We start from the raw sequence: 12,047 nt of genomic DNA, 5'->3' as shown, positions 1-12,047 counted from the left end.
GCGGGGCCTCCCTTGGTTGGCCGCCTCGGCGCCTTGAGTCCTCCAAGAGGCCAGGTGAGCCCGTCCCGTGATGCCCCGCGCCCCGGCCGCTCTGGCCTGCAACGTGTCTCTGGGGCGGAGACAGCGGCGGTGGAGTTCGCCGCGCGCGGGTGGGGGCTCCCTGTCTCTTTGCTCGTGTCCGTCTTTTTTTCGTTTCGCCTGAGTCCCGCTGGGCTGCCCCAGGCCTCGACATGTCGTACAACTACGTGGTAACGGCACAGAAGCCCACCGCCGTGAACGGCTGCGTGACGGGTGAGGCTGCCAGGGCAGGAGACCCCGGTGAGGGAGGGAGCTGGGGGGAACCGAGGCCTAGGGAAGCCCGCGGCCCCCGGGTTGCCGCCAGGACCGGGCCCAGGGAATGGAAGGCGCTGGCGGCCGAGGGACCTCCCACAGCCCACGGCTTAAAAGAAGCTGTCTCAACACGCGCCTTTGGGGGAGTAAAAGCTGCTCTTGAGGGTCCCCTTTCGTTCTCGGAGGTCACTTGGCCTCGAGGACAGGACGCGCCCAGTGGGACAGAGAGTGGAATGTGAGTTGTTTGTGCGGTGTTGCTTGGGCCGCGAGATTGGCCGCGTGTGGTTAGGGGGGAAGGGGCGGTGATGATGGCGACTTTGGGGCAGGAGCCTGGGAGGTGCAGGAGGTGGAGGGATGTGAGGAATGTCCGTACTCACCCGAAAGAGAGGAGTCCGCTTTGCCTGGGGCTGTTGTTTACAAGAGGGAGCTGTTGGAGAAGAGGGTTTGGAATGGCCCAGCCCAGTGCTGGGTTTGCCTTGTTTGTTTATGCAAGAATTGTTAAGGACGCAGATGTCCAGAACCCAGCAATAATCATCTTGAACCAAGTTCTCAACAGAATATGAAGCTCTCAAACTTGTATTTTTATGTAAATCCGAATCATGATTCCGAAGGAAAACTGTTGTTGGAGAGTTGGAGGCTATGAAGGAGTGTGGATGGGGTTTCGGTAGACTGCTGGGAGGGCAAGAGGTGCAAACAAAACAAGGTTTTAAGGTAAAGCTCTGAGAATTCTCTTCGTTTGATCTAGTCTGTTTGGTAAAGATTTTGTGAAAATTCGAATTTGGACTGAATAGGGAGAAACACTTTCCCCAGCATCCCTTAATTAGAGTATGAGTCGGCCACTGCGATAGGAAAAGTGAAATTCGAGGGCACAGAGCCATCTGAAGGGTTTTCACAGTCATTGGCAGTTGAAGGACATGCTGCTCTTAGGCCCAGTCCAGTTTCTTAATCTGATGAGGGAGGTAGCGTTCTTGAATGTGTGAAGTGAGACTCTGAGGATTTGGTGAGAAGGGAGTGAATGGAGGGAACCGGAGAAATACGTGCAGTAAATCGAGAATTCAGGAGGTTTTAGGTAGAAGTGATAGGATCACTTAGATAGTGCTTTGGCTTCAAAGATTAGAGGATCTGTTCTTTCAGGACACTTTACTTCAGCTGAAGACTTGAACCTGTTGATTGCCAAAAATACGAGATTAGAGATCTATGTGGTCACTGCTGAGGGGCTTCGACCCGTCAAGGAGGTGGGCATGTATGGGAAGATTGCTGTCATGGAGCTTTTCAGGCCCAAGGTAAGTGCTCTGGGTTGGTTGGGCCCAGCAACAAAGGGAGAACTGTTAGTTGTAGTTGGGTTTACGTTGTTTTACGTCACTGCTTGCTTAGGATGGGTGCAATAAGGCTTAGGAGAGAAACTCTTCTCTTTTTGAATGAAAGATTTCAATTTATATTCTAATTTAAAAAGCTTCCAAGAAACAGAAGGAGAGATTTGCTAGAGAAAAATTTGTCAAGTTGACTTTTTTTTTTATCAAGTTGACTTTTTAGAAGGGAATATTAAAGCAGTTTGAAATGTGGGTCACCATCCTGTGGGTCATCATAGTGATTCAGAGTTAGGGCAGTACTGGCTTTATTCCTTGTTAAATCTAATTTTGGTTGTCATCTAACCTTTCAGAGCCTTGTTTCCCCATCTGCAAAATGGGGATAACAGTATCCAGTCCTCTGGGTTATTGTCAGGATTAAGTGATTTAATAACAGGACGTAGCACCTAACAAGCATTCACTGTTAACACATCACCAAATTGTTATTGTTATTATAATTCGACTGTTTCTATCTGTAAGTGAATCTGATGGGGAAGCAGTGGGTTCAAAATTTAAATTATAACCCTTTGAACAAAATACTCACTTTGTTGGGGTCTGTGTTAATAAGTAAGAGAGACTTTATAGATGCACTTCAGCTTCCTTTGTTCACATTTTTTTTTCTTTGTCCAAGTACTTGGAGGGGATTAGAGGAGGCGTTACATTCATCTTTCAGAATTTGAATGGAGTAATTGAGATTAGCTGACGTGGAACTAGATGAATACGTTATATTTAGAGCAGGGATGAAGAATCATGAAAGTGGACTAGATGTTTACCAGCTTCAGTTCTGGCCTTTCTGTACACACCCTTAGGTTGTGTGTGCGTAACTAATGTGTGTTACATACTTACCGTGGGTTTTTTCAGGGAGAAAAGAAAATTCTTGAAGAATTTAATATGCTTAAAGGATGATTAAAGGCTAGACAAGTATTCCTGTTTTCAAAACAAACCTCTTTTGATAGTACGATGTTGGTTTCCAGGGGGAGAGCAAGGACCTACTGTTTATCCTGACAGCTAAGTACAATGCCTGCATCTTGGAGTATAAGCAGAGTGGCGAGAGCATTGACATCATAACGCGAGCTCATGGCAATGTCCAGGTGAGGTGATGAGAGTTTTCCAGGTAGGGTTGTCATGATTTGGTGAAGAAAATTGTACTGCTGGGGCAGCTCTCTCTGTGTGATCAGAGAAACAAGGAGAAAACACTAAGGACTTCTGTAGTTTACTCAGAGTCCAAGGGAGAAGATAATAATTCACTGAGATTCAGTGTTTTGCAAAAAGGCGTACACTGACATTTGGGCGTCCTGACATGTCAAGAAGACGCCACTAGTTTTACTGCCACTCTTAAAATCACCCTGGGAAGGTGGTGCGCAGCGTTTTCTGTTACTCTAGGTGTTTGAGGTTCTTTCCTAACCCCAGTTTTATTTCTCAGGACCGAATTGGCCGCCCCTCAGAGACGGGCATCATCGGCATCATTGACCCTGAGTGCCGAATGATTGGCCTGCGACTCTATGATGGCCTTTTCAAGGTTATTCCACTAGACCGGGACAATAAAGAGCTCAAGGCCTTTAACATCCGCCTGGAGGAGTTGCATGTTATTGATGTCAAGTTCCTATATGGTTGCCAAGCACCTACCATCTGCTTTGTCTACCAGGTACTGGAGCAGGAGGAGAGAGGGAGAAGCTGTATGGTTTGGCACAGTGGGAGTCCATTTTTGCCAGTCAGAATGTCTGGACGTCATGGTAGGGCAGGTAGAAGTGTTTAATGTATTTGTCCTGAAATGTTTTGAATGATATAATTAATATGTGTCAGGTTTTGGTTGCACCTTGAGAGAAGAAGTACTTATCGTGGAGGCAGGAAGCAGTCTGGGGCCTGTAGCAGGCTTTAATCCTGAGATTACACTCTGGTTGTGGGCCTTGGAGATTTTATAGGGTGACCCAGTTTATACTTTGTCTTTTGCTGGCATGCTAGGGGATTATTAAAACTTAGCTCTAAAGAAATGATCTGGAAATTCCCTTACAAGCAATGAGAAGATGTCTTGGGGATGCTTTATGTGTCTTCCAAGAAGAGGTGCATTTTGATCAGCACTCACTTTCTGGTGACCGCTGGCTCTTGACTTCTATTTTAGTCTGTGCCTAAAACTTCTGTAGAGCTGATCCTGGGCAGCTGTTCTCTGGGCTAGATCTGTTGAGGGGGTGTGGGGTGGGGGCAGGGTGGCAGAGCACCAGACTAATATGCTTGTATCTTGGTAATATCTCAGCCTTTTAACAAAGGGCCATACACTATGAGGTTATTTCACTAGCATGTGGTTGAATAAATGATGGAAGAAAGCTTAGTCCAAGTCTAAGTACTGTGTGTGGGCATGTAAACACTTTTTAAACACTGTGTTAAGTATTGGAAATACTGATGTATTTTTGTATATTTCTTAGTGTCACAGTAAGTGCTGTAGTTTTGAGGCTGGTTGATATAAAGTTCATTTGAATAGGTTGAAACCAGCTTAGGAGATTTCGTTTAATCTTATTTACAATACATTAAATATCAGGTCTGAAATAATAACTTGGAATCTCTCTCACTTCTTCAGTTTTGTAAATATCAGGTCATTAAAACATTGATGTTGGTTATTCAAGGCTGACTCTGCAGCCTCAGGGCTGTGGGTTGTGAATGAGCTTCATTTCCATATGTGTGTCTCAGAGGCCCAAATCCAAACCCCAGCTTGAATTTATGGTGAAGTTGAGTCTTACCCCTAATCATTGATGGGAAAATCTTTTCATCAACTAAAAATGATTTTTTCTCCTGTTTTGTGCCCAAAGGTCAATTTGAAAAATACCACGTGAGGGAGCTCCTTGGTGGTCTAGTGGTTAGGATTCAGTGCTTTCACTGCTGTGGCCCGGGTTCAATCCCTGGTAAGGGAACTGAGATCCGTCAAGCCACGTGGTATGGCCAAAATTTAAAAAAAAAAAAAAAAAAAAAAAGGAAAATCCATGTGAAAGGTAGTCGTGCAGAGTGCTTCAGGAGCTGTAACAATGATGAAGATGTGGGCCCTGCCCTGAACACACTGTCGGATTCCTTCCATAACTTCTTAGAGCTTGGTCTGGCCTTTGATGAGGCCACCCTCCACTGGCCCCATGCCGGCTCTTTTAGTCTCTTAAAGGTGTCTTTGATAGCTCCAGGTCTGAAGTGAGTCATGATTCAAAAAAAGGAGGGGAAGATGGTGTTGACAATGTCAGGATTGGAGGTTTCGACCAACTTTAGAGGAGCAGCACGCTCTGTTCTGTACCGTCACCCTATCAGAATGCATCTGAGAATTGTATCAAATGGAGCTTTGTTTTAGACTGTAATTGATTTTTATTTTATTAAAAAAAAATTTTTGTTGGAGTATAGTTGCTTTACAATGTTGTGTTAGTTTCTACTGTATGGCACAGTGAATCAGCTATACATATACATATATCCTCTCTTTTTTGGATTTCTTTCCCATTTATGTCACCACAGAGCATTGAGTAGAGTTCCCTGTGCTATACAGTAGGTTCTCATTTGTAACAAACAAATTTAAAAAATTTGTGAGATGTGTTTCACTTCTCAATGTGTTTTTCCTCTATAGATATTTTATAAGTTCCTTGAAGATAAGAACCAGAGAATATATATATATATATATATATCTTATATACGTACATGTACGTTCACAAATGTACACATATGTACGTTATATCTCTGTAGTGGTTAGTACAGCGTGACAAGTTCATTTTTCTAATTTTTAAATATCTCTTTGTTGGTTCAGTTGTTAGAAACAGTTAGCCTCAGTCACAGTCTACCCAGACTATCAGAAGCTCAGCTGGTGGCCGTTAGCATGCTGATGGATAAGGTTGGGAGGGCTGGCGTGACAGGAGTGTCAGATGCTGTTCCTTTCAGGGCCCCTCTCCAGCCCAGGGCACCCCTCGTAGGGACTAACGGTTCTACCTTTCCTCCCCTAGGACCCTCAGGGGCGGCACGTAAAAACCTATGAGGTGTCTCTCCGAGAGAAGGAGTTCAATAAGGGCCCTTGGAAACAGGAAAACGTAGAAGCTGAAGCTTCCATGGTGATTGCAGGTTTGTTGGGGGATTTAGGAAATTTGCCTCTGCCCCACTTCTGGGCCAGTTCCCTATTGCTCCTTCCTCACCTTCTCTGCCCTTCATCTCAGCACTCCAGTGCTGTTGAGCACATGCATTGTTCAGCCCTCCCTTATGTCTCCTATCTGTAAATGTGCTTCCGTTTGTTTTTTGCATTTTTGTCTTTGGGATTGTCTTGTTTTTTACCCTTCCCCCAAAAGTATAACTTTCCTTTATTTGGGGTGGTGGGGTTAACTAAAACAATGAGATTGATTTGCAGAGTGGCATATGGAAGTTAGTCTCATTATTTTATTGTTGGGCAAAAATTAAAAAAAACTGAAGGGGACCAATAGAGCTTATTTTATCTGGCTCCTTTATTTCATAGATGAGGAAACAAGGCCGAGGGACTTGCCCATGCCTATGCCTCACTGACAAAGCCTAGGCTGGAATCCAGGCATCTTTGCTCTTTATCCTATATTCTTCCCCCAGCACTGTTGTGTGTTTCACCTAGTAGAGAAGTTTTAAAACTCTTAAGTGCAAATTGGCTCTTCTATATGGTAGCCCTGATAATGGGGGAAATGAAACTAAGGAACAAGGAAAAAAATCTCAGAAACTCCGAAAGAGTGGCAATAAAAGTACGACCAGGAGTACAGAGTGGGCAGCCTACAATTTCTAAGACAGTAATCTCAGAAAAAGCTTATCATAGTCCATGGACTTTGATGTCTAAAAAATGATTATCTTCAAGTTTGCCTCAGAAATCACTGGATCAGTGCCCTTGCTGCCTCAGGGTTTGGCAGGTCCCAAATGCTGAGCATTTTAATGCTACTCTTTCTCCTGCAGTCCCAGAGCCTTTTGGAGGCGCCATAATCATTGGACAGGAATCAATCACCTATCACAACGGTGACAAATATCTGGCGATTGCCCCTCCCATCATTAAGGTGAGCAGCATTCTCTTCCCTTTTTCTTCTTTCTGTTTGTTCCCCCCCTTCTTTTCCCCACCATTTGTCAGAAGGGGATTCAGAGGTATGTCACATTATTCACTATGTATATAAGATGTTGTGTTGGTCATTGGGAATACAAAGAGATTGGCTTGGTGTTGCTTTCAAATTCCTTTCAAAGGAATTTGGTTTATCCTTTCCATTCACTGGGGCAATTTGAAGAAAGGAAAAATTTCAGGAATTCTAATGAATGTTAATGTTTTTAGAGCTCAAATCAGGTAAAATAATATAGTGAATACTATATATAGACTTAAAAAATTAGTCACAAAAAATTTCAAATTTCAAGTCATAGAAATGAAGGCTTAAAAGCTTAATTTTATTTTTTTTTTTGAGGATAAATAACGAAATCTGTGGTAGCATGCATAGTCCAGTCAATACTTACAGCTGCTTCCTCTTTTATGTATTTGTTTTCCAGTAAAATAATATGTGAGTAAACATTTAAAGTATGTTGAGCTCCTCAGAACATTGTCTTCAAAATAAAACGTCCTGGGGGCTTCCCTGGTGGCGCAATGGTTGAGAGTCCGCCTGCCGATGCAGGGGACCCGGGTTCGTGCCCCGGTCCGGGAGGATCCCGCATGCCGCGGAGCGGCTGGGCCCGTGAGCCATGGCTGCTGGGCTTGCGCGTCCGGAGCCTGTGCTCCGCAACGGGAGAGGCCACAACAGTGAGAGGGCCGCGTACCACAAAAAAAACAAAAACAAAAAACAAACAAACAAACAAAAATAAAACGTCCTCAAAAAAAAAAAAAAATAAATAAATAAAACGTTCTCATTTTTGATCACACATGTATATGTGAGCTGAGTGGATTCCTTGCTCGTGAAGTGGCTGGGTTTGGTAAAGGGAATGGTCTGCTAGGCTTTATTCTCTGGTTGTGGAGGATGCTTTATCTCTAATGACTGTGTCTTCCCTCTTGGCAGCAAAGCACAATTGTGTGTCACAATCGCGTGGACCCCAATGGCTCCCGCTATCTGCTGGGAGACATGGAAGGACGGCTCTTCATGCTGCTTTTGGAGAAGGAGGAACAGATGGATGGCACCGTTACCCTCAAGGATCTCCGAGTGGAACTCCTTGGGGAGGTAGGCCCTGTCCCTACTCTTCTACATTTCTCCTAGGTGCCTAGTGACCCCAGATGTGTGGTCCCAAACTGCACCTGGGAATTATATTACTTAACACCCAACAACAAATGCTCAGTCCTGCTGTGGAAGTTGGTTTTTGAATGAGTAGATTCTAGAGAATCTCACAGGCAGTGGGGTACTACCTCAAGTATTAAAAAAAAGAGAAACAAAAAGGATACACTGTAGAATTAAAGGTTAATCTAAGGCTGATACTCAGTTATGGGAGGACGTTCTACAAAAGTATTGTTAAGAACAATGCAGCAATTTTAGAGGTCTCTAGCTATTTTGAGGAGACTGGAGCTGTTGGGATTAAAATGATCATTTGGAGCAGGCACCTGCAAGACAAATCGTTGATTTTTCTGACTATAGGGTTGTGATAAATGAAGAGTCACAAACTTCAGAGATTTAGGAATGATCGTTGAGTGTGACCTGGGGATTTGAAATGGAGAATTGTTTTGGGAATCGTGACGGCAGGTGTGATTTTTCTCAGCACATGTCTGAGAGGTGGGTAGGACGGTGTCTGGATCCCACGTGAAGTCCATTCTCATGTCTTTCATGCCCTTGATTTTCTTTTAGACCTCTATTGCTGAGTGCTTGACATACCTTGATAACGGTGTTGTGTTTGTCGGGTCTCGCCTTGGTGACTCCCAGCTTGTGAAGGTGAGAAGACATTTTCTTCTTTCTGGCTTCTTTTTTGCAGTCTCCACTGCTTCCTCATTAGGTTCCTTCTGTGCTTGGTGCCTCTCAGAGTCTCCTCAGGCCACCCGCGTGCCCGCCATCCGCCTTTCCACTTGGTTGATTCAGCACCCTACCCTGACTAGCTCTTTGTCCTAAATGTTCATGCAACAAATGTGCCAGGCGAGGTGCCAGGTACTGTGGGTACAATGATGAACAAGAGCTAGCTTCTACCTTCAAATAGGTCATAGTCTAATGTATTTCATCCCCTCTATAATATGAGAATTTGAACCTTCTCTGCAGAAGAATGCATGCAAACGTTTTACATTAATTTCCAGCTGTTCCTCTGAAATCCATCCATGGGATGCCAGATTAGAAATCCCTGGCTGGTTAGTGGGTCACCTGTAGGATAACCATGTTCCTTAGCAGTTCCCTTCTAGAAGCATCCAGTAGAGCATAAGAAGCATCCGTAAGAGCATAAGATCTTCTTAGAGCATGAGAAGATCTAGTAGGGTTGAGTTTCTTTTGGATGATAACTCTCTCTTTAGGGTGGGTCTGGAGCATTCTAGGACTAGCATTGTTCTTTCTTTTTCAGCTCAATGTTGACAGCAATGAACAAGGCTCCTATGTAGTGGCCATGGAAACCTTTACCAATTTAGGACCCATTGTGGACATGTGTGTGGTGGACCTGGAGAGGCAGGGGCAGGGACAGGTAAGGGGGTCATCCTGGAAAGGGATAGTTGGTATGCCCACTCAAACGGTGTCCTCCTGGGTCTGCTTAGCTAGAATGGGGAGTGTGCACTGCAGATAACTTTTAAGAGCCTCAGTCACTAATTTCCAGTGATGTGAGGATAACTACCATTTATTGAGTGCCTATCTTGGTCTGCCAGGCAGTCTACATACATTATCTATAATCACACAAGCTCTGTGTTAGATAGGGATTCTTGGCCATTTCAGAAGTGAGGAAACTTAAGGCCGAGAAGGATTAAGCAACTTGTCCAAGGTTACGTAACTACTAAATGGCAGGTGTGTCTGCCTTCAGATCCTGTGCTCTTTCCAGTAAACTAGGTTCCCAGGGTGGAAACAAGCTTGCTAGGAATAGTGGTAGGAACCTTTTGCTTCTTGGACTAGGATATCCTGTCTGCTTGATAAATTTGAGAGACTTTGGAGATCAACCTCTGCTAAGTCTGCATCCTCAAACCTAGCTCCACAACAAAGGGTCCTTGGTTTTAGGTATAGCTTGTTTACTTTCTGAGCATCAGTCTAGTTGCCCCAGTCTGGAGCGGGTTATTTAGAAACCTTTTTTCTACTTGCAGCTGGTCACTTGCTCTGGGGCTTTCAAGGAAGGCTCTTTGCGGATCATCCGGAATGGAATTGGAATCCACGAGCATGCCAGCATTGACTTGCCAGGCATCAAAGGTATCCTTTTGGTGGACATAGGATGCAAATCTTACTTGAGTGACTTTGGCCTCATCACGTGTCATGAAAACACTTCCAGGGGGGAGCAGATCAAATGAAGAGTAAAAAAATTCATAATGCCAAATAAGCGGTAGAAGCTTAAATATATTGAAAAGTTCCAACGTAAACTTAAAGAGAATATTGACTGAAATTGGATAATGGGGCTTCCCTGGTGGCGCAGTGGTTGAGAGTCCGCCTGCCGATGCAGGGGACGCGGGTTCGTGCCCCGGTCCGGGAGGATCCCACATGCCGCGGAGCGGCTGGGCCCGTGAGCCATGGCCGCTGAGCCTGCGCGTCCGGACCCTGTGCTCCGCAATGGGAGAGGCCACAACAGTGAGAGGCCCGCGTACCGCAAAAAAAAAAAAAAAAAAACTTGGATAATGGAGTAGAGGAATGGTGGAAGAAAGATTACAAGTGAAATTTAATGTTGTTTATGTAAGGGAACTGATAGAATCCGTAAAGAGAGAGGAGACTGAGAATTTCATAGAAAGATGTAAAGGTAACTTCTAGAACAAAAGTACAGATCTTTGTAAATTCCAAGAGAACATAATAGTCGAAAAGATCAAAGAAAGACTACATAGTGAAAGACTTTTATAATATACAAACAGTAAACATAACCTAAAATAATATGACAGAACTGATATCAAACATCTGTATGAGTAACTCATATATCAGATATCTGGTACCAGTAAACAAATGGGCTAAACTCACCTGTTATAAGAAAAAGATGATCAGATTGGATCATAAGGCAAAAATTAATTCAAAGTAGTATATAGGAGGCACATCTTAAAAAAAAATAATACAGAATATAAAAAAGTAAGAGGATGAGGGCTTCCCTGGTGACGCAGTGGTTGAGAGTCCGCCTGCCGATGCAGGGGACACGGGTTCGTGCCCCGGTCTGGGAGGATCCCACGTGCCGCGGAGCGGCTGGGCCCGTGAGCCATGGCCATTGAGCCTGCGCGTCCGGAGCCTGTGCTCCGCAACGGGAGAGGCCACAGCAGTGAGAGGCCTATGTACCGGAAAAAAAAAAAAAAAAAAAAAGTAAGAAGATGAGAACATATTAATAAAAAAAATAGAGGTTTATGAATTAGGAAGAGATCATAAAACTACAAAACTCAAGAGAATCAACTGAAAAGCTAACAGGCAATAAGAATTCATTAAGGTAGGATATAAAATTAATGTTCTGAAATCAGTAGTTTTCATGTAAAAACACAATTAGAAGGTATAGTAGAGGGAAAGAGACAATTTACAATAGGAATAAAAAGATAAAATACCAAGGAATAAGTTTAACAAGAATTGTGCAAAATCTATGTAAGGAAAACTTTAAGATACTCTTAAAGGATTAAAAGGATAGATTGATCAAATGAAAAAGACATGCCAAGGTCTTATAAGTTAACATTATAAAGCTTTTTCTCTCTGATTTTTATATTTAATGTATTTCAATAAAAATATCAATAGGTTTTTTTTCTTTGGCCTGGGCAAGTCAAAGACCAAATGGGAAACAGAAGCAGCAAGAAAAGCTAGGAAGGGCTTCCCTGGTGGCACAGTGGTTGAGAGTCCGCCTGCCGATGCAGGGGACACGGGTTCGTGCCTCGGTCCGGGAAGATCCCACATGCCGCGGAGCGGCTGGGCCCGTGAGCCATGGCCGCTGGGCCTGCGCGTCCGGAGTCTGTGCTCCGCAACGGGAGAGGCCACAACAGTGAGAGGCCCACGTACCGCAAAAAAAAAAAAAGAAAAGAAAAGCTAGGAAAACTTAAAGAGCAATGAGACGTGCCTAGTTACCAGATATAAAAACGTACTATTAAACCTTAGAAATTAAAAGTTTGGTTTTGGTGCACGAATAGGCAAGAGTCCCATGGGCAGACTCAAATGTCCCGAAATAGACACAACTGTATGTGGGACTTTAGTGTACAATAGTGGTGGTATCTCAGGTCAGTGAGGTAAAGATAATTCTTTTGAATAAATGGTGTTGGGATAACTGGAGTCATTTGGGAAAAGATAAGTGTGGATCCATACTGCTCAGTGTATACCTTGCTAGAATCTAAATGGATCA

General features: G+C 44.0%; 1 protein-coding gene across 1 annotated transcript in view; it reads left to right on the top strand.

The window, feature by feature from the left end:
• Positions 1-93: 93 nt before the first annotated feature.
• Positions 94-12,047, top strand: part of DDB1 (damage specific DNA binding protein 1) — a 31,758-nt gene continuing 19,804 nt past the window's right edge. Inside the window, exons 1-10 of the mRNA XM_027089905.1 lie at positions 94-291; positions 1,465-1,613; positions 2,651-2,767; positions 3,100-3,321; positions 5,636-5,750; positions 6,591-6,688; positions 7,664-7,822; positions 8,438-8,521; positions 9,132-9,248; positions 9,853-9,955. Of these exons, the coding sequence (XP_026945706.1) occupies positions 231-291; positions 1,465-1,613; positions 2,651-2,767; positions 3,100-3,321; positions 5,636-5,750; positions 6,591-6,688; positions 7,664-7,822; positions 8,438-8,521; positions 9,132-9,248; positions 9,853-9,955 (1,225 nt within the window). The 5' untranslated portion in view covers positions 94-230. The remainder of the gene's footprint in view (positions 292-1,464; positions 1,614-2,650; positions 2,768-3,099; positions 3,322-5,635; positions 5,751-6,590; positions 6,689-7,663; positions 7,823-8,437; positions 8,522-9,131; positions 9,249-9,852; positions 9,956-12,047) is intronic.

The sequence above is a fragment of the Aethalodelphis obliquidens genome, unplaced genomic scaffold, assembly GCF_003676395.1.
Source record: "Aethalodelphis obliquidens isolate GAN/ISIS:26980383/991018 unplaced genomic scaffold, ASM367639v1 scaffold69, whole genome shotgun sequence".
NCBI lineage: Eukaryota > Metazoa > Chordata > Mammalia > Artiodactyla > Delphinidae > Aethalodelphis > Aethalodelphis obliquidens.
This window is presented reverse-complemented; position numbering and strand designations above follow the sequence as displayed.